Source organism: Suncus etruscus, chromosome 15, assembly GCF_024139225.1.
Source record: "Suncus etruscus isolate mSunEtr1 chromosome 15, mSunEtr1.pri.cur, whole genome shotgun sequence".
Classification (NCBI taxonomy): Eukaryota; Metazoa; Chordata; class Mammalia; order Eulipotyphla; family Soricidae; genus Suncus; species Suncus etruscus.
Genome location: NC_064862.1, coordinates 79,942,369 through 79,963,565, shown reverse-complemented (window position 1 = coordinate 79,963,565; position 21,197 = coordinate 79,942,369). Strand labels below are relative to the sequence as shown.

The 21,197-nt window shown below is 55.0% G+C and overlaps 1 protein-coding gene across 1 annotated transcript; it reads left to right on the top strand.

The window, feature by feature from the left end:
* The first annotated feature begins 13,610 nt into the window (after positions 1–13,610).
* TLE5 (TLE family member 5, transcriptional modulator) lies at positions 13,611–20,317 on the top strand. The gene is made up of 7 exons (XM_049788702.1): positions 13,611–13,752; positions 14,310–14,407; positions 16,838–16,901; positions 18,031–18,075; positions 18,231–18,293; positions 19,123–19,197; positions 19,615–20,317. Exons 1-7 carry the CDS (start codon positions 13,726–13,728, stop codon positions 19,837–19,839), a joined length of 597 nt encoding a protein of 198 aa, XP_049644659.1. The 5' UTR covers positions 13,611–13,725; the 3' UTR covers positions 19,840–20,317.
* The last annotated feature ends 880 nt before the right edge of the window (positions 20,318–21,197 follow it).

Genomic DNA, 21,197 nt, shown 5'->3' with positions numbered 1-21,197 from the left:
GTGCTTGGAGGATCCTATGGGGTGCTGGAATTGACTCTGAGTCAGTTGTTTGCAAGGCCAGTGCTCCCTCCTCCTCTTTTATTTTTGTTTTTTTGTTTGTTTTTGGGCCATACCCAGTGACACTCAGGGGTTACTTCTGGCTAGGTGCTCAGAAATGGCTCCTGACTTGGGGAATGATGGGGATTGGACCGCAGTCCGTCCTAGGCTAGCATGGGCAAGGCAGATGCCTTACCACTTGCGCCACCACTCCGGCCCCTCTCTCCTCCTCTTTTGACTGGGCTAGACTGGAGGGGGGGAATCCTGGTGACCGTGGTGATCCGAATCAACCCCTGATGGAGTTGAGCTACCACGTAGGATTCTAAGCTGGGGTGGGGGGGGGGTGTCAGTGAGCAGCACATAGAGTTCCTGCACTTTGTGAAAGTGAAAGCCATGATCACAAGGAAATTTTACTTAAAAATCGGGGAGCCCATCTGGAGTCTGTACAGTGCACCCATCTGGTTCCCTGAACATGCCAGAAGTGACCCTGAGCACAGAGCCAGAAGTCAGCCCTGATCACCGCCGTATGGCTCAAAAAGAAACCAAAAAATTGGGGTCATGAGAGATAGTATGGTGGTAGGGGGTGAGGTGTTGGCCTTGAACATGGCCGATCTAGGTTTGAGCCCACAGAAGGTCCCCTGAGCCTCATCAGGAATGACTATCAGCATCTCAGGGTGTGGCCCTGAATTCCCAAACTTTGCTTTTTTTTTTTTTTTTTTTTTTTTGGGTCACCCAGCAGCACTTGGGGGTTACTCCTGGCTCTATGTCAGAAATTGCTCCTGGCAGGCTCAGGGGACCATATAGGACGCCAGGATTCAAACCACCATCCTTCTGCATGCAAGGCAAATGCCTTATCTCCATGCTATCTCTCCAGTCCCAGATTTATTTTTTTCTTGGGTGGTGGTGGTTTGGATCATATCCTAGGGCACTCAGGGGTTACTCCTGGCTCTCTGCTCAGAAATGGCTCCTGGCAGGCCCTGTGGACCCATAAGGATGCTGGGAATCTAACCCAATCTAATCTAATCTGTCCCAGATCAGCCACATGCAAGGCAAAGGCCCTGCCTTTCCGCTGGGCTATCTCTCCATCCCCTGTACATATGAGTTGAGTGTGTGTGTATGTGTGTGTCTGTGCCTGAGTGTGTGTCTGAATGTGTATGTCTGTGTAGGTGAGTATAATTGTGTATTTGTGTGCTTGAGTGTGAGAGTACATATGTGTATATGTGTGTGTGTGTGTGATTGTGGGTGTGTCTATGTATGAGAGCATTGAGTGTAAATGTGTATCTGAGTATGGATGAGTGTAGTGAATAATTATGTATAGGTCTGTGTGAGTGGGCGGATGAGTGTGACATACGAGTGTATGTCTATGTGCGTGTGATTGATTCTGTATGTGTAATTGTTTTTTTTTTTTTGTTTTTGGGTCACTCCCGGCAGCGCTCAGAGGCTACTCCTAGCTCTGGGCTCAGAAATAGCCCCTGGCAGGCAAGGGGGACCATATGGGTTGCAGGGATTCAAACCACCGTCCTTCTGGATATAAGGCAAACGCCCTACCTCCATGCTATCACTCCGGCCCCTGTATGTGTAAGTGTGTGTGTCTAAATGTGCAGTGAATGTGTCTGTGTGAGTGTGTGGTGTACTATCCTGTCCCTGAAAGCCACTAAAGCCCCAAAGGGAGCTTTCAGAAAGCCTAGGGGAGGGCACTGGTCTTGCACACAGCTGGTCCAGGTTCCATCTCTGGCACCCCACAATGTCCTGTAAGTACCACCAGGAGTGACCTCTGAGAACAGAGTCAGGAGTCAGCCCTGAGCACCACTGGATGTGGCCCCAAAATAAAATCAAACAAACTGGAAACATTGGGTCTCTGGCCTGGAGACCAGCTCTGCTCTCTGCCTTTTGTTTTATTTTGTTTTGTTTTCCTTTGGAGGTAAGAAAAAAAAATACCTGGTAGTGGTGCTGGGGGCTGCCTGGGGCTCAGTCAATACTATGAATGGAAACAGATTCCTGCAGCAGAACTGGGACTCAACCCAGGTCAGCTCCTCAAACATGACCTTGGGTTCTTTCCTTTATTTTCTTCTTTTTTGTCTTTTCTACGCCACACCCAGTAGTGCTGAGGGCTTCCTCCTGGCTCTACACTCAGGAATCACTCCTGGTGGTATTGGGGGGGTACCCTATAGGATGCAGGATTGGTTTCCCTGCAGTGCTGCGGCTCAGGCCACCCAGGAAGCTGCAAACACCATCCATGTCAGCATGCTGGCCCAGGGCAGAGCTTTGAGCGCCCCTGCTGTCAGGGTCTGGGGCAAGGGGCAGGGGTTGATGGAACCCGGCCAGGTCTGTGCAGGGCTGAGAGCCTCCAGCCGGCTGACAGTCAGCACACAGAAAAGATGCTAGAAAGTAAAAAATGGAAAGCGCAGAGCAAAGAATACAGTGAGGAGGGTGTTTGCCTTGCACTTGGCTGACCTGGATTCGATCCCCAGCCTCCCAGATGGTACCCAAGCACCACCAGGAGTAATTCTTGAGCTCCATGGGTGGGTGGCTCAAAAGCAAAAATCGAAAAAGGGCCCGGAGAGATAGCACAGCGGTGTCTGCCTTGCAAGCAGCCGACCCAGGACCTAAGGTGGTTGGTTCGAATCCCAGTGTCCCATATGGTCCCCCATGCCTGCCAGGAGCTATTTCTGAGCAGACAGCCAGGAGTAACCCCTGAACAATGCCGGGTGTGGCTCAAAAACCAAAAAAAAATCGGAAAAAAAATCGAAAAAAAAAAAAGAGTAGAAGGGGCTAGAGTAAGAGTTTAGTATTACCTTGCATGTGGCTTACCAGGATTTGATCCCCAATATCCCTGAGGGTTCCCCGAGTCCAGCCAGGAGTGATTCCTGAGTGCAGAGCTGGAAAGCAGCCCTGAGCATCGCTGGGTGTGGAAAAAAAAACAAACAAACAAAGCCAAAACCAAAAAAATAGAAAAGATTCGTTTCTTCTTTTTTTTGCTATATAGGCCATTGAACTTCCTGTTAAGGAAGGCATCCAAGATTCAATATCCAATTCAGGCCTCTGTGAGCATTTCAATCCTATATTCATTTGCTTTGCACAAAGAGAAAAATAACAATAACCGGGGTCGGAGTGATAGCACAGTGGATAGGGCATTTGCCTTGAACGTGTCTGACCTGGGTTAGATCCTCAGAATCCCATATGGTCCCCTGAGCCTGCCAGGAGTGATTTCTGAGCTCAGAGCCAGGAGTAATCCCTGAGAAACGCCAGGTGTGGCTCCAAAACAAGGAAAATAACAATAAAATAATATAACAATAGTAAGATACATAGGGGAGGAGGGTAGTCTGGAAGTGACAGGGTCTCATTTTGGTTTTCAAATCTCTTCTTGAGGGGGTGAAACGGTGGCGCTAAAGGCAAGGCATCTGCCTTACAAACGCTAGCCTAGGATGGTCCATGGTTTGTTCCCCGGGGTCCCATATAGTTCCCCCAAGCCAGAAGTGATTTATGAGCACATAGCCAGGAGTAATTCTTGAGCATCAATGGGGGTGGCCCCAATAAAACAAACAAAAACAAATCTCTTCTTGGGCCTGCCCCAGAGGCCCTGGGTCGGTTGGGCACTTGCTTTGCATGCAGCCCACCTGGGTTTGATTCTCATCACACCATATGGTGCTACCCATCCTCAGCCCAGTGGGAGGATCCCTGAGCACAGAACCAGGAGTCACCCCCAATCAAAACAAGAACAAATAAAAAGGAAAAATACTTTCAAAGTGTGGCGCCCTCTGTTGGAGGGGGTGAAGTATAGAAAGAGGAAGGAAGGAAGAAATCTGGGTGGGAGTGGGGGGGAGAATAACAGAGCCCAGACATAGGGGGAGGGAGGAAGAGGGGTGGGAGAGAGAGAGAAAGAGAGAGAGAGTGAGAGAGAGAGAGAGAGAGAGAGAGAGAGAGAGAGAGAGAGAGAGAGCAGAGAGCAGATATAGAAAATAGAAATATGTCTAAGTTACTAGTTAGATGCTAATACAGGAGAGAAGGATAAGAGACAGATCAGTTGATGTCTCACAGGAGGGAGACCACCAACAGAGAACAGAGTCCTCTCATAAGCAGGTGGACACCTGGAAGAGAGGGAGATAGTGACAGAGGGTGGGGCTGGAAAGATAGCGTGGAGGGAGTGCATTTGCCTTGCATGCAGAAGGACGATGGTTCGAATCCCGGCATCCCATATGGTCCCCCAAGCCTGCCAGGAGCGATTTCTGAGCTTAGAACCAGGAGTAACCCTTGTGCGATGTGGGGTGTGACCCTAAAGAAAAAGAAAACAAGAGTTACAGAGGGGTGGGCAGGCATGGGGCAGGTGACAGGGTGAGAGGTGGGTAGGGAGAAAAAAGATTAATGAATGGGTATAGCGAGAGGGGATGGGTGGGGGACAGACAGATAGATGGGGGATAGACTGATGGGTGGGGGATAGAAGGGAACATAGACAGGTAGGGGACAGATAGGATAAACACACTGTGGGCGCTGCCCTTCAGTAGTGTGCTCCAACATGCATACATGTCTTTTGCATGTCTTCTGTGTGTCTCGGGAGCCTAGAATCAAGTACCAAGAGCCTAGCCTGGGCCTCCCACAGCTATTCCCTGCACAGGACAGCTTAGGGCTTGGAGCTGGACTCAGGCTGGTGTGAGGTGTCGAGTCTCATCCTGGGGCTGCCACATATGCTCAGTGGGGGCCAGGCTTCACTGCAGAGGAGTGTGGCCTGAGAGAGTGCCAGCCACTGAAAAGAACCATTGAGGACCACAGCCAGCCATGGGCCCTGTCCCCCTTCCCCAAGCAATAAGAGCCACGGGACAGGGACAGAGGAAGGATCGAGTCAGGGTGCAGGGACTAGACTTACTCTGAGCAAAGTTCTCAGTTCAATCTTCATCCACAGGGCTGGGATGCTGGGATGGCCTGAGATCGACCACTGGGACTGCGCTGAAATAACAGAAGTTAGGGCCTCCGAGCAGGAAGGGCGCTGCTATGCATACAGCCGAGTTAGGTTCTATTTCTGGCTTCCCAAAGGATCTCCTGAGCACCACCAGGAATGCAGAGCCAGGAGTCAGTCATGAGCACCTCTGGGCATGGCCCAAAAGGAAAATAACTAGCAAAACAAAACAAATCAACTAACACAAAAGGAATTACAGAAGGGTCAGCTTCAGAGTGACGCACCAGAACATAACCCTGAAACCCCTGAAATGAAACAGAGGGGTCTAGGGAGGGCACTGTCCTATACATGACTGACCTAGGTTTGATCTTCAAACCCTAAGCACTGTCAGGAGTCATCCCTAAGTACAAAGCTAGAAATTTGATGTGACCCAAAATGAAGAAAGAAACGGGCCAGAGGGTAAGATTTGCCTTGCACAGAGCATATCCAGGTTTGATCCCCGGCATCCCATATGGGCCCCCTAGGCTGCCAGGAGCAATTTCTAAGCACAGTTAGGAGTAACCCCTGAGCACTGCTGGGTGTGGCCCAGAAAAACAAAAAATAAAATAAAAGGAAGGAAGAAAGGAAGTGGGGAAGGAAGAGGAAAGAATTAAGAAGGAAGGAAGGAAGGAAGGAGTATGAAACTAGGATGTCAGTACAGCAGGTAAGAGGTTTGCTTTGTGGGACCAGAGAGATAGCATAGAGGTAGGGCATTTGCCTTGCATGCAGAATGATGGTGGTTCGAATCCCGGCATCCCCCGAGCCTGCCAGGAGCGCTTTCTGAACGTCGAGTCAGGTGTGGCCCCTGAGTGCTGCCGGGTATCACCCAAAAATAATAATAATAATAATAATAATAATAATAATAATAATAATAAATAATTTAAAAAAAACAGGTTTGCTTTGTAAGCAGCTGAACCTGAGCTGGGTTTAATCCCTGGCACCCCATGGGGTTGCCTGAGCATCACCAGGAGTCATTCCTAAGTGCTGCCCAATGTGACCCCAACCTCCAAAAATATTGCATTGGGGGGCACACCCAGGGGTACTCAGGGGTTACTCTTGGTTGTATGCTTAGAAATTGTTCCTGGGCTGGAGAGATGGCACAGTGGTAAGGCCTTTTCCTTGCAAGGAGAAGGACAGTGGTTCAAATCCCGGCATCCCATATGATCCCCGGACCCTTCGGGGGCTGATTTCTGAGCATAGAGCCAGGAGAAACCCCTGAGCACTGCCGGGTGTGACCCAAAAACCAAAAGAAAAAAAGAAATTGTTCCTGCCAGGGGCCCAAGTGATGGCTCAGCAGTAGGGCATTTGCCTTGCACTTGGCTGATCCAGGACAGACCTGGGTTCGATCCCCAAGCCAGGAGCGATTTCTGAGTGCGTAGCCAGGAGTAACCCCTGAGCATCACCGGGTGTGGCCCAAAAAGAAAAAAATAGAAATTGTTACTGGCAGGCTCGGGGGACCATATTGGATGTCAGGGATCGAACCCAGATCGGCTGAGTACAAGGCAAACGCCCTAGCCACTGTGCTATCTCTCCAGCCTTTGCTAGTATTTTTCTTAGGCTTATTATTGATCAATCTTGGGGAGCAGCTGTGTGTGGCTGGGGCAGAGCCTAGACCCACTGAGGGCCATCACCCTATGACTCAGAGATCCCGCTTGAGCTGTTGACCCAGAAGACAGGAAAACACGCCACATAGAGCCCAGTACGAACCTCCCTGATCAGATGTGAGTCAGTGAGGCTGAAAGGCGGTTGGGCCTGACACGGGTTAGGAATGAGACCTTGCAATGGAAACATCTAGAACAGGATGAAGGCCTTGCAATGGAAATACCTAGGCTAGATCTGCAGGGGAGAATCCAGAGACCCAGGTGGGATGTGGATTTAGGGTGTAATATGGGTGGGGCCAGGGCTATTTTGGGGGAATGCAAAGGTGCCAGAGATCAATTTCATGTCAGTTTCACTTCGGTTTCACGTAGGTTTCATGTCAGTTTCCAGGGCCAGAACAGTTTCTTCTTTGCATCAACACCTGGACTGCTTGAGGGCTGTTAGCATTGAAGGGGTCAGATTGGGAGGGGTCAGACCAGGAGCTGGGGCCCCAGGGAACCTCAGGAGTCAGCCCAGAGCACAGAATAAACAAAAGGGAGTGTTTTTCATGTGGAAAGAGACATTCTCCAGTTGCCTTAAATGTTTTTTGTTGGGCCGGGAAGGTGGCGCTAGAGGTAAGGTGCCTGCCTTGCAAGCGCTATCGTAGGACGGACCGTGGTTCGATCCCCCGGTGTCCCATATGGTCCCCCCAAGCCAGGGGCAATTTCTGAGCATGTAGCCAGGAGTAACCCCTGAGCGTCAAACGGGTGTGGCCCAAAAACAAAAAACAAACAAAAAAAATGTTTTTTGTTTGGGTGGGGTTTAAGGGGGGGGCACACCCTGCAATGCTCAGAGCTCATTCCTGGCTCTGTACTCCAGGTTTACTCCTGGCCAGGATAGGGGGACCCCTATAGGGAACTGAGGGATCCAACCTGGGTGAGCCACATGCAAGGTGCAAAGCTTGTGCCCTACCAGCTGCACCATCACTGTAACCCCCAAAACTGAAGATCATTAGCTCTGCAGAAAAAACGCTATGTGATGTGCATGTCTCCCTTCTCCCAATGACACCCCAAGACTTCCTCCACCGGAAGCACCCCAAGACTCCCTCCTCATCTAGAGACTCATCCTGGGACACCTGGTGGGCTCATCCCTGTTTACCAAGGGAGTGAGCAGAGAGAGGTTCTCTGGTTGAGGGGGCCTGTCCGGGTGCCTGGTAACCAACTTCACACAGTCAATTCTCTTCACCCGCCTCTCCTAGCCAGGGCCTGGGCCTGGGCCCAGCAACTTAACAGCTGAGGCTTGGGCCTCCCAGGCCTGCACTGGGGGTCCCCAAGTGGCCTCCAGGCCACCTGTTCCCACTCCCTTTGTCACGCCCCAGTGACCATGGGCGGTGCCATTCTTCAGGAATCAGCCATGCTCATTTGTACGCAGGGCCCTGGAGGCTTCCAGACCAGCCCTGGGTGGTAGAGACTGTCCCAGGCCCTGCCCTGTGAATCTCCAGGGCTGGAGGGGAATAGCTAGCCTTGAACACAGGGGGCTGGGGGGGGGGGGCTCCTTGCTGTGTAACTGTCTCTGTACCCGAGTGAAACCTCCAAAAGACACCTTTGAGGAGCCACAGCAATAACACTATGGGTAGGGCATTTGCCTTCCATACAGCTAACTTGGGTCCAATCCTCAGCATCCCATAAAGTTCCAGAACCTACCCGGAGAGATAGCACAGCGATCCAGGACCAAAGGTGGTTGGTTCGAATCCCGGTGTCCCATATGGTCCCCCGTGCCTTCCAGGAGCTATTTCTGAGGAGACAGCCAGGAATAACCCCTGAGCACCGCCGGGGTGTGGCCCAAAAACCAAAAAAAAAAAAAGAAAAAAGTTCCAGAACCTGCCAGGAGTAACTTCTTTTTCTTTTGGGGGGGGGGCCACACCCAGCAGCACTTACTCCTGGCTCTACACTCAGAAATCACTCCTGGCAGGCTTGGGGGACCATATGGGATGCTGGGATTCGAACCACTGTCCTTCTGTATGCAAGACAAGCGCCCTGCCTCCATGCTATCTTGAGTAATTTCTTTTTTTTTTTTTTTTTGGTTTTTGGGCCACACCCGGTAACGCTCAGGGGTTACTCCTGGCTATGTGCTCAGAAGTTGCTCCTGGCTTGGGGGACCATATGGGACACCGGGGGATCGAACCGTGGTCCGTCCAAGGCTAGCGCAGGCAAGGCAGGCACCTTACCTGTAGCGCCACCGCCCAACCCCTTGAGTAATTTCTTAGCACAAGGCCAGGAGTAACCCAAGTGCCACCACTGGGTGTAGCCATAAAAATGGGGGAGGATTTAGACTCAAAAAGGGTCTGCTTGTAAGTCTCAGGTTCAATCCCACCACCACAAAAAACAAAAAGTTTCTTGGGGCACACCATCAATGCTCATGGTTGACTCTTGGCTCTGTGTTTAGAGATCACTCTTGGTGGTGCTTAGGGGACATTATGGGATGCCTTGTCAATGGCTTGAGAGGCCAGAGCCCTCTCTACTGGACTGTTACTCTGGCCAGCCAGAATTTTTATTTTTTTATTTATTTTTTGGTTTTTGGATCACACCCAGTAGTGCTCAAGGACTACTCCTAGTTCTATGCTCAGAAATCGCTCCTGGCAGGCTCAGGGGACCATATGGTTGCCAGGATTCGAAACACTGACGTTCTGCATGCAAGACAAACAAACGCCTTACCTCCATGCTATCTCTCCAACCCCCATATTTTTTTAATCAATTCTATGCTCCAGACCATTTGCAACCAGTAAATCCTTTCCTCCCTTTCCTGGGGTGCATCCCCCAATCTGCTGCCTTCCCTCCTGCCCCTCCTGTTCCGGCCCCACACAGCTGGGCCAGCAGCTGTGGGGCACCCAGCCAGGCCCTGGGGCTGAGGGGCAGCGCCAAGTCCTCACAGGTCCTCACTTGTCCAGACAGGCCAGAAGATGTTACTGGATACAAGGGCGAGCAGAGTGGGGTGAAAGCTGCTCCCCAGCCCCATCCACGCAGCACCCCTGCAGGTAAAAAGGTGCAGAGCAGAGCAGAAGCTCCACAGGGCCTCCTCAGCTCTGCACAAATGGAGATGGGTCCACATAGGGCCTTGAATTCTCAGGGTAGAGAGCAGAATCTGCTTATGGGAGGCCTGAGACTGATCCCCACATCCCCACCCCATCCCAAACAGCCCCTGAGCACTGTCCAAACACACACAATTTTTTTTTCTCGATGTTTTTCCAGCCACCAAATGAGTTCATTCCTTGTGACCTAGTGTAGGCCTGGCACCAACTGACTGTGGGTGCGGAAAAGGTCTTTAAAAAAAATAAATAGGGCCCGGAGAGATAGCACAGTGGTGTTTGTCTTGCAGGAAGCTGATCCAGGACCAAAGGTGGTTGGTTCGAATCCCAGTGTCCCATATGGTCCCCTGTGCCTGCCAGGAGCTATTTCTGAGCAGATAGCCAGGAGTAACCCCTGAGTACTGCCGGGTGTGACCCAAAAAACAAAACAAACAAACAAAAAAAAACAGAAAAAAAATAAATAAATAAGTGGCCGAGAGATAGCACAGCAGTAGGACGTTTGCCTTGCATGCAGCCGACCCGGGAAGGACCCTGGTTTGATTCCTGGCATCCCATATGGTCTCCCAGCCTATCAGGGATGATTTCTGACTGCAGAGCCAGGAGTAACTCCTGAGAACTGCTGAGTGTGGCCCCAAACCAATCAATCAATAAAGTTTAAAATAAAAAAGGGGGGCCGGAGTGCTGGCACAAGCAGTAAGGCATCTCTGCCTTGCCTGTGCTAGCCTAGGACAGACTGCACTTCGATTCCCTGGCATCCTATATGGTCCCCCAAGCCATGAGCAATTTCTGAGAGCATAGCCAGGAATAACCCCTGAGCGTCACCAGGTGTAGCCCCAAAACCAAAAAAAAAAAAAAAGAGGCTGGAGAGATAGCATGGAGGTACGGCATTTGCCTGGCACGCAGAAGGACAGTGATTTGAATCCAGGCATCCCATATGGTCCCCCAAGCCTGACAGGAGCACACTATCTGAGTGTAGAGCCAGGAGTAACCCCTGAGTACTGCCTGGTGTGACCCACAAACCACAAATAAATAATAATATGTTTTTATTTCATTTATTCTTTATTTTGGGTTTGGGGCCACCCCCAGTGGAGCTTAGGGAGCACTCCTGCCCGGGTTCGGGACCATAGGACATGCTGAAGATTGAGCCCAGGTACACCCCCCCCACACGAGGCAAACGCCCTCCCCATTCTCTGGTGTGAAAAGATCTGACTTTTTCTGAAAACCAATTTGGGGGGCATACGTGGAGATGCTAAGGGATTAATTCTGACTTTGTGCTCAGGGATCACTCCTGGTGGTGCTCAGGGGACCTAAAGATGCCGGGAATCAAACCCGGGTCAGCCAAACTGACCCTGCTGTGCTAAGGCTCCAGCCTCCTTAAAACAGCTTTGGTGCCTTCCCCATTCCTTCAGAGGCAGTTATAGATAGGCCAGAGGGCACATGGTGGCTGCATTGCATAGTCTCCAGATCATGCTTGAGAACGAGCCCAAACACGTCATCGGGAGGACCCCCAAGTACTGGTGGGGTGACACCCTCTCAAAATGAAGCCACAGTCCTTGAATTGCCTCCTAAGGCCCAGCCTCACAGCCCACCATGGTGGGGCCTCAGTCTCAGTGCCCCAGCCTGGTACAGCCTGGCACAGGGTGGCCTTCATGAGCTGAGGCCTGCTCCCAACGTGTGAGAATGGGTATGCAAGGCCCAGGCTGGCAGGACCACAACTTACAGCCCTTCCCTCATGTGCCCCAAACCTCAGCTGGAGGGACAAAAACCTCAAGATTTTCATAATTAGGGGGCCGGGCGGTGGCGCTAGAGGTAAGGTGCCTGCCTTGCCTGCGCTTGCCTAGGACGGACCATGGTCCGATCCCCCGGCGTCCCATATGGTCCCCCAAGCCAGGAGCGACTTCTGAGCGCATAGCCAGGAGTAACCCCTGAGCATCAAATGGGTGTGGCCCAAAAACAAAAACAAAAAAAAAAGATTTTCATAATTAAAAAAAAAAGGGGGTGGAGAAAGGGCAGTGTGTGTGGGGGTGTGGGGCCATCCTGACAGTGCCCATGTCAAGCCTGGGTCTTTCCAGTTAAGCCTGGGTTCCTGGGGAACCACCACTCAGTTGTGCTTTGATTTTTGTTTTTTGTTTTTTTTTTTGTTTTGTTTTTTGGGCCACACCAGCATTGCTCAGGGGTTACTCCTGGCTGTCTGCTCAGAAATAGCTCCTGGCAGGCACAGGGGACCATATGGGACACCGGGATTCGAACCAACCACCTTTGGTCCTGGATCGGCTGCTTGCAAGGCAAACGCCGCTGTGCTATCTCTCCGGGCCCTGTGCTTTGATTTTTAAAGGTTTGGGGACCACATCGGACAATGCTCAGGGGTCACTTCTAGCAAGACTTGAGAAACCAATTGAGAAATTGTCGGGAATTGAATCCAAATTGACAGGGTACAAGATGAGTACCCTCCCCACTGTGCTATCTCTCTGGCACCCACCCCAGGTTTTTATTTTGAATAATATTACTGGGTGTGAGAAGGGGAGGGTAGAGCGGGGTCAGGCACAATGGCTACAGCAAATCCTTGCAGGAGAAAGACCCTGAACTGACCGCCCCATCCCCTACCAACCTTCCTGTACCTCCCTTGTGCCCAGTTCAGCCCTAATATGACATCAGGGGCCTGCAGATGGCACAGGGATAAAGGCGCATACTTGGCAGGGGCCCTACCCCTGAGCACGGCTGCACCCCAATGTTTTCTCAGGGTGTCCTGACAAAAAACATGAGCAATCCTAGAAACCCGCATTAAAAAGCAGGCCCAGGGGCCGGAGAGATAGCATGGAGGTAGAGCGTTTGCCTTGCATGCAGAAGGACGGTGGTTCGCATCTTGTCTTCCCATATGATCCCCTGAGCCTGCCAGGAGCGATTTCTGAGTTAGAGCCAGGAGTAATCCCATGACCCCCTCCCCCCCCTCACACACACACACAGAAAAAGCTGGCCCAGTTGGCTGATAAGTATGAAGTCACCCAGAACTGCTGAGCCCTGCCTGGGAACCCCCTGAAATAAAAACAGGGCCAAAGAGACTACAGTGGGAAGGGCTAGATCAAACCTGTGCACTCAACCTGACTTGGGGTTCCAGACATCCCAGAGGGTTCCCTGAGCGAGCTAGCCTGCCAGGCGTCATTTCTCCACGCAGAGCCAGGAGTAACCCCCTGAGCACCACTTGGGTGTGGCAGAAAAAAAACAAACAAAAAAACCCATTTCCTGCCTAGAAACCCATCTGTCCCCCAGGAGGGCAGCACCCCCATACCCTGTGTGAATGAATATGAATAAATACACATGACCTTCACCCTGCCCGGGAGGGGGGTCAAGGGGCTCACTCAGTTCCTGTCCCCCTTGTGAACCCAGGGGGGTCTTTGTAGGGTGACTTCCTCCGGGTCTCCTCTTCCCGCCTCCCATTGCCAAAAAATCGCATTTGCCCCCACAAGCTCGGGCTTTGGCTGGCACATAGTAGGCCTGGGCACACAGTAGGGCGCCTGGGCCCAGCCGGCCTGGGAGCCACAAGGTTGTCCGGGCCCTCGCTTGGGCGGCACGGGGGTGGCCTAGGGCCGGCTGGGCAGGGGCGCGCGCGCGGGGGGCCCCAAGGTCAGCGCGCGGGGTGCGGGCGGGCGGGCCTGCCCCTCCCCGCCCTCCCCGGGCGCGCGCCCCCCTCGGCGGCGCGCACGGGGCCCGGGCGGCGGCGGCGGCGGCAGCAGCAGCAGCAGGTGGAGCCGGAGCTGCAGCAGAAGCAGCAGCAGCAGCAGCCGCAGCCGCAGCCGCCTCCGAGGCCGCGATCCCCGCCGGCGCCGCCGTCAGACAATAGCCGGGCTCGGGGCGCGCGGGGCGGGGCGCGGCGCAGGAAGCGGGGCCCGGGGCGCGCGGGGCTGGGCCGGGCCGGGCCGGGCCGGGCGCGCGGGGAGGGGGCGCAGGAAGCGGCCGAGGCCACCCCGGGAGCGGCTGCGGCTGCCGATCGGCGCCGGGACAAAGGCGCGCGGCCCCCGGCGCCCCGAGCCGCCCGAGCCGGGGCGCACCGCCGCCCGAGCCGCGGGGCGCAGCGCGCGCGCCCCCCGCCGCGCCTGACATGATGTTTCCACAAAGCAGGCATTCGGTAAGCGGGGCCCGGCACCCCCACACGCACGCCCAGGCCCGGCCCGGGCCCTGGGCCTGCTCCCGCACCCCCGCGCCCGGGCTGGGCCTCCTAGCAGGCCCGGATCCAGCCCGGCGCCGGCCCGGGGACGCACAAATAGGAGGAAGGCCCGGACTTGGGGAGAGAGGGGAGGTTGGGGAACCCCGAGACGGACTCTCCGCCGTCCCGGTTAGAGCGCGGCCTGCAGGACGGAACCGGTTTGTTTTTTTTTGGGGGGGCTCCCCTAACCCCGAGAGATTTTTGGGGCGCGCCCCTCCCCCACGGCGACTTTGCGGGGACGCCGCCGCGCGCTCCCCACCCCACCCCCAACTCGGGGCGGGGGGACTGCGGCGCTCCCAGGCGCGTGGGGGAGCGGTAGAGGGCGCGCCCTGCCCCCCCCCCCCCGCCTCGCCGTCGCCCAGGACGGGCCAAGGGGGGCGCAGGAAGCGCGGGTGGGGGGCCCGCAACACGCGCCCAGGAAGTGGGGCGCGGGGGGGAGGGGGTCCTAACCCAACCCAACCACCCCCTCCTCTGCCCAGGGATCCTCGCACTTACCCCAGCAGCTCAAATTCACCACGTCCGACTCATGCGATCGCATCAAAGACGAGTTCCAGCTGCTGCAGGCGCAGTATCACAGGTGAGGGGTCGTGTCCGTCCCCCCCCCCGGTGAACCCCCTTTTGGGATGTGTCCACTCGGGCTTCGGGGCAGGCAGGCAGGCCTTGGCCACCCCGGGTTTACATGTGGATGGGGTTGGAAACCCCCCCCAAATGAAAGTTGGGGGAAGCCCCAGAACTCAGCTGGTGGAAGCCCTTCAGCACCCCTCATTCCTCTGCCCAGAAAGGCCTTCCACTCCCCCCACACACACACACACACATACTTTAGAGGGAAAAACATTTTGCAAACTCCTCTTGTGTCTGTGCCCACTTTTGGGGAAAGTAGGCCTGTCCCCCCTCCCTTAAAGGTGCTGTTTCACTCCAGGATTTAAAGAAACTGGCGGGTTGGGCCACACCAAGCAGGGCTCAGAGGACTTCATGGGGGTGCTTGGGGATTGAACTCGGGTCATGTGAATGGGAAGGAAACAGTTTACAGTTTGTGAGTTAGAGACAAGCCCAGAGAGGTTAGGGCCTGCTGGTAGGATGCAGAGCAGCTGGCAACAGAGTCGGGTATGGAAAGGCACATTCTCAGCAATTGGGTCTCCGAATGGGCTGTGTGTGTCAACACTTTCTGGGGTCTCTTTCTGTGCCCATCAAAAAGCGTGCCCTAGGGAAAAAGGCGTCGGAATGTGGGGCTCCCAGGCTCTACACCCCCAGACCCTGTTTAATCTGAATCTCCATGGGACGCTGTCTTTGTAAAAATGAGGTGCCTGGCAGCTGAGGGGTAACCCCTCCCCCAGACGCAGTGGGCTCAGCTTTGCATGCAGGCCAGTCGCCTCCACACCCCCATAGAGGGGTCCCAGTTCATGGGGGGGGGGGTGTTGCCCACTGGAGCTCTAAATCACACTCCCCAAGGATCTGTGGCTGTCAGAGAGTCCCCCCCCCCCACTGATCTGAACCTCCCATTGTGCGGGGGTGGGGCTGGTACATGAAGACTAGAATCAGGTCAGTCAACCAGGCCAGGGCCTCTTTGGCGGAGGTGGGGGGTGGAGGGAGTTGGTTTGGGACTCATCTGGCAGTGCTCAGGCTTGACTCATGTTGCATGCACAGGAATCTGGCATGGCAGGACTCCGGGGACCATATGGGTCAGCCGTGTGCAAGGGACACCCTCAGCTGAGTAGGGTTTTTAGATTTAAGTTTGAGGGTCACACCCACTGGTACTCAAGGTTGACTCCAGGCTCTTAGGGATCAACCCTTGTGGTGCTCGAGGTAACATGTGGGATGTCAGGGATAGGATCCAGGTCAGTAAGTGTCATGGCTCTCTGGCTGGCACTGTGTGCATCTCCCTGACACTTGGGGGGGGGGGCTTTGAGGAAATTTGGCTATGTCCCAACTTAACCCAGGGAGTGCTAGAGAGGCCAGAGGTATCTCTTAGCCAGTGGGGGTGTAATTTTCTCCTGCCACAAAACCTAAGCCCCTCAGGCTTGAACCCCCTCGGAAAAAGCCCCCCCCCCCCAAAGTTCAGCTAGACTCCCCTTCTGTGATTTTACCAGCTTTTACCAATGACTCGTTGTCCTTGGAGGATTTTTCCCCTCTGAGCCTCTGCTGTGTGTCCTTGAGTCATTCAATCGGCCTCTCTGGCCTGGGTGACGTCATCACGCCTATTAGCCAGCGCCACGAGGATCGAAATGACGTCATTGAGTTTCAGGACAAGCAAAGGCCTTGCCCCTAGCTCACCCTGAGTCGAAAACAAAGTAGGAAGTCAGCACTTGAGAATTTTTCATGTGGGGGTTTGGGAGCCACTCCAGGTGGTGCTCAGGGCTCACTCCTGACTGCTCTGGGGACCCTGTGGGATGCCAGGGATTGAACCTGGGTCAGCCCCATGCAAGACCAGTGCCCTCACTGCTGTGCTGTCACTCTTGTTCCTTGTAGGGACTTGACTTAACCTGGACTCAACCTGGGCCAGAGTAATAGCACAACGAGTTGGTTGTTTGCCTTGCGTACAGCTGACTTGAGTTCAATTCCTGGCATCACTATGGTTTCCTGAGCCTGTCAGGAGCCATTTCTGAGCACAGAGCCAAGAGTTTAAAAAAAAACCAAAAAACTCTGGACTCACCACCTAGCTAAGCTCCCATCTGCTACCTCTTATCTTCATCAGCACTGGGGTTCCCCTGGGGCTGGGGAGAAAGCACAGCAGGGAGGGTGGGTTTGATCCCTGAGTGCAAAGCCAGGAGTCAGTCCTAAGCACCACCAGATACAGCCCCAAAAATCAAAGTTGGGACTCAGCCACAGAGTTGAGGCACCAAAGCTAAGACCCCACCCTGGCCGCTAGCCCTCTCTCGCCTTTTTCTGTTTTGCTTTTTTGGGTGTGGTCTGATTTGGGGTTACCCTAGGGTAGTGCTTTGGGGGACTGTGGCTTGGTAGAATTGAACTCAGAGCATGCCCCCAAAACTGTCCCCTCCCCTTGCCGCAGCCTGAAGCTGGAATGTGACAAGCTGGCCAGTGAGAAGTCGGAGATGCAGCGCCACTACGTGATGGTAAGTTTGTGGGGTGTCGGACAGAGGCCACACCACCACCTGGGGGGCCGGATCAGATCGGGGTTCGCTTCCCATCTCACCGCCCAGCAGCCAGGCCTGCTGTGCTGGCTGCCTGCCCAGACCGTGGCTGAGGTGCCAAACCACCAGGCTGAGGCTGGGCCTGCCAGGCCCCCGGCTGCCCTTGGCAGTGAGGACAGCCAGTGGGAGAAGCTAAGCCAGAAAAGGGGGGTTAGGTGAAGGTGGTGCTAGCCCCAGAAGAGGCCAGGCACTGGGTATCTCAGCCCTTAACCCCTGAACTGCCATGCTCTGGGTGGAGGATGCAAGAGGGGCTGATACCCTGGAGGCTGGTATGGGGAGGCCATCACGGAATCACAATCCCTGAAGAATAGGGAAGAAGAATAGAGAGTCACTGCAGAAGATGTTCTGGCAAATTGGACATTGCAGCAAGGGTTTGAGAAACAAATAGGAGCTTGACGTGACCAAGGGATTCTAAAGGTCTGGGATCAAGAGCTTTCTTTGGGGGTGGGAGGTGAAACTGGTGAGAGGGGATTTGAGTGAGGGAACGGGGTCCTGGGCAGAGGAGTGAGGACTCAGCATAGCCTTTTTATTCCTTTTTTTTTTTTTTCTTTTTTGGCTCCTTGGGCCATACCCTGTAATGCTCTGGTTGCTCCTGGCTCTGTGCTCAGGTATTAGTCTTGCCAGTGCTGGGGGAACCATGTGGGATGTTGGCTGTAGAACCGAGAGGTTGGCTGCATGCGAGGCAAAAGCCCTACATACAGCCTCCCAGCAAGGCTTTTTTGGGGGATTGGGGGGCACACCAAACTGAGCTCAGGGATCCAGTGGATGCTGGGGTTCGGGGCAATAGAGCATTGGGCATTGCATGCACAGCTTCTCAGTGCTGCCAGCCCCCCAAACCCCCTCCCTTGTTTATCTGGTGTCTTATCTCTGGAAGCGGAACTTGGCTGAGAAAAAGAAAACACAGAGATTAGGAGGTGGGAGTACAGGTGTGGGTGTGTGGGGAGGTAGAGAGGCTGCAGAGAAGTGAATGTGTGGGTGTCCGCCCATTTTTCCCTCCACCCCTCCGGGGACTGTTTATGCAACCTTCTTTGCCATCTCCTCTCCCCCACAGTACTATGAGATGTCTTACGGCCTGAACATTGAAATGCACAAACAGGTATGGCCCTGGCTCCTTCCCCTCACCTGTCCTGATGCCCCAGCACCCCAAAGGCTGCAAAGACCCCCTGACTGGCCTTTACTGCTGGTCTTTCCCCAAGTCCTATGAGATGCCCCCAGAACCCCCCCCCCCCAAAATAGAAATATGTATTCTAGGCTGAAATTGTCAAGAGGCTGAACGGGATTTGCGCCCAGGTTCTCCCCTACCTGTCTCAAGAGGTGAGCAGAGCCCTGAAAAGGGGGGAGGGGGGTGAGGGGCTGGGAGGGCAGGGGTAAACAGGCCAAACTACAGGGGTGTCAGGCTGGGGAGAAGCCTACTGTGGATTCCTGCCCTTGACTCAGTTCCTCCCTTGGTGGGGTTCAGATACCCCAGGCTTGCACCTCTCCCAATCCAGAACAGAGGAGGGGCCCTCTTGCCCTCAGTTTATCAGCAAAGTTTGCAGCAACCCATACCTCTTTCCCAGGTCCTTTACACTCCCTGGGACAGTTCTGCCTCTATGCAAACCCCAGAGAGTGGGCAAGTAGCATGGGATGAAAATGTTTAGCCTTCCCCAGGGGAAAGCAGTGGTGGGGGTTGGTGGGGTTGTCCACCAGGCTTTTTCCATTGGAGGGAGCCAAGGCCTGCAGGGAAAGGGACAGACAGACAGACTCACTCCTGGGGGCCTTCCCTAATGATGCCAGCGTGAGCACTGAAGAGGAGCCCCGAGGGCTGCATTGCACTTCGATTCTGCACATTGGCGTGGAACACATCTGGGGCTCTAGGACTTCCTCCAAAGTTTTGGGGTTTTTTTTTTTTGGTGGGGGAGCCAAGCAGCTGGTGGTTCTCAGGGACGAAACCCAGCTTGTGGCTTGGAGCCAGGCCCCTTCAGAACAGGGCTCCCACCCGGCCTTCCACTTGGCAGAGCAATTCCTCCAGCCCACGGTGCCTTCTTGCCTCAAGTTCACTCCTTGGGGCTTTCCTGGGAAGAAACAGCTTGAGAGAAGGTGGAGCTGGAAAGCCTGGGGTCTGCGGATTTCATCCCCCCCTCGTTCCCTTCTACTCCTATAGCACCAGCAGCAGGTCCTAGGTGCCATCGAGAGGGCCAAGCAGGTGACAGCGCCAGAGCTGAATTCCATCATCAGGGTAAGTGTGATGTGGGGGCCGGGGTGTAGGGGGCCACTATGGCCACGGGGGAGGCACCAGGACCATGGGGGTTCAGCAGAGCACAGATGGGGAAGCAGGACCATGGGGGGGGGTCTCTGGGATTGTGTAGTGGCTTCAAAACTTTAGGGGTATCTCCCAATCTGTGGGGGTCTTGGGCTGTAGGGGTCTCTGGGGTTATGGGGGGGGGGTCTCTAGGATCATGGATAGTCTCCGGGACCATGGGAGGTTGCCAGGGGTGGAGGTCTGTGGGGGCGTCTCCAGGAATTGGGGAGTCTCTGGGATCTTGGGGCAGGTCTCCAGGTCCTGGGGGGGTGTCTCTGGGATAGTGGCGGTTTCTGGGACCATGGGGCGTCTCCGGTCCAAGGTTCATCCATGCCTCCTCTGCCCCGTCTGCAGCAGCAGCTCCAGGCCCACCAGCTGTCGCAGCTGCAGGCGCTGGCACTGCCCCTGACGCCGCTGCCGGTGGGCCTGCAGCCGCCCTCGCTGCCAGCCGCCGTGAGCGCAGGCACCGGCCTCCTGTCACTGTCTGCGCTTGGGCCCCAGGCGCACCTGGCCAAGGAGGACAAGAACGGGCACGATGGGGACGCGCACCAGGATGAGGACGGCGACAAGTCGGATTAGGGGGTTGGAGGGGCAGGGGCCGCCCGAGACCCCCCTCTTGAACCCGAGCCAGGTGGAGGCTGAGAGCACGCAGACACGGGGCAGCTCCCCCCTGCCGCCCACCCCTGATCCCTTCCCACCCCACGCCCAGCCACCCAACTGCTCTTCTCCTGCACCCCAGGCGGCACATCTGACCCGGGGTGCCCCCCAAAGTCAGCAGGGCAGTCCCTCACACCCCCACTCAAGCCCACCCTCACCTGGCACTGCATGCACCATGCGAGCTGCTCCCTCTTCTGGGCACCTGACCCGACCCTCCACCACCCCGCTGCACCGCCTGTCAATTCCCGCCGCCCACTCCTGTCCCCCCTCCAGTCCCCCCTCCGCCCTGACACGGGTGTAGGGGGCAGGGAAGCTAAAGCTTAGCTGGGAAGAGCAGGGGAGGGGGGCGGGCCCCAACTTTCTCTTTCTCCCCTTCCCAAATAAAGATGAGGGTACTCCAGTCTCTGTGTGTTGGCGCCCCTCCCCCCAGCTTGACAAAAGAGGCCTCTTGGGGGGGAGAAAGAATAAAGGCTTTTTACAAAGAGAAGAAAGCACCTCCCACACGCCTGTTGGCTGTGTGGGGGTTGGGGGCCTCGTCTGGAGCTGCTAGAGGTGGTGCCCACCTGAGCCTAACCAACAGAGGTGCCAGGGCTGGAGCATATAGTAGCGGAGAGGATACTGACCTGGGTTTGATCCCTGGCATCCCATATGGCCTCTGAGCTACAGCCTGGGGTGATGACCAAACATTTACGAGCACACAAAAATGGTGCCAGGGAGGGCCGGAGAGAGCATGGAGGCGGCAGTAAGTGGGTGTCAGGAACTTCCATCTGCAGGCTGGGAGCCCGGAGGCCCATGCTGGGGTGACAGCACTGATGGCCCAGCTGGACACTCAGATGGCCGGCAGTCACTGAAGGCTCAAGGACAGAAACCTGGTCTCCTGGTTCTAGTGTGTCTCGGGACAACTTGCTGTTTCGGGGTCCTTGAAAACTCCCCAGGAGGTGCTGGATAAACTTATGTCCCCAGTGTTGGTGGGCCTGCCCCGCCATATTGCTGTACGCTGCTCCCAGAGCCAAACTCTCCATTCTACAGACCAGACACACCAAGCAGAGCCCTCAGCTTTCAAGGCTTGAGGTTTGGTTTGGGGACTGCACCTGGCTGCACTGCTTTTGTTCTCTGGATTCCAACCTGGGTCAACGTGTGCAAAGCAAGTACCCTCCCTGCTGTCCTCCCACTTCTGCTGTAGACATGATGAACTCAAACCACCCCCACCTGGCATTTGAGATGGAGATGGGGTGGAGTGGGCACCGCCTGGGAACTGGGGAGACCTGCGTCTGTCTTCC

What these genes read in the sequence shown, in the direction of transcription:
- TLE5 (XM_049788702.1), top strand. Translation starts at nt 13,726, where the DNA reads ATGATGTTTCCACAAAGCAGGCATTCG. An exon ending in TGCAGCGCCACTACGTGATG is followed by an intron (nt 16,902 to 18,030) that starts GTAAGTTTGTGG and finishes TCTCCCCCACAG; the next exon opens with TACTATGAGATGTCTTACGG. An exon ending in TCCCCTACCTGTCTCAAGAG is followed by an intron (nt 18,294 to 19,122) that starts GTGAGCAGAGCC and finishes CTACTCCTATAG; the next exon opens with CACCAGCAGCAGGTCCTAGG.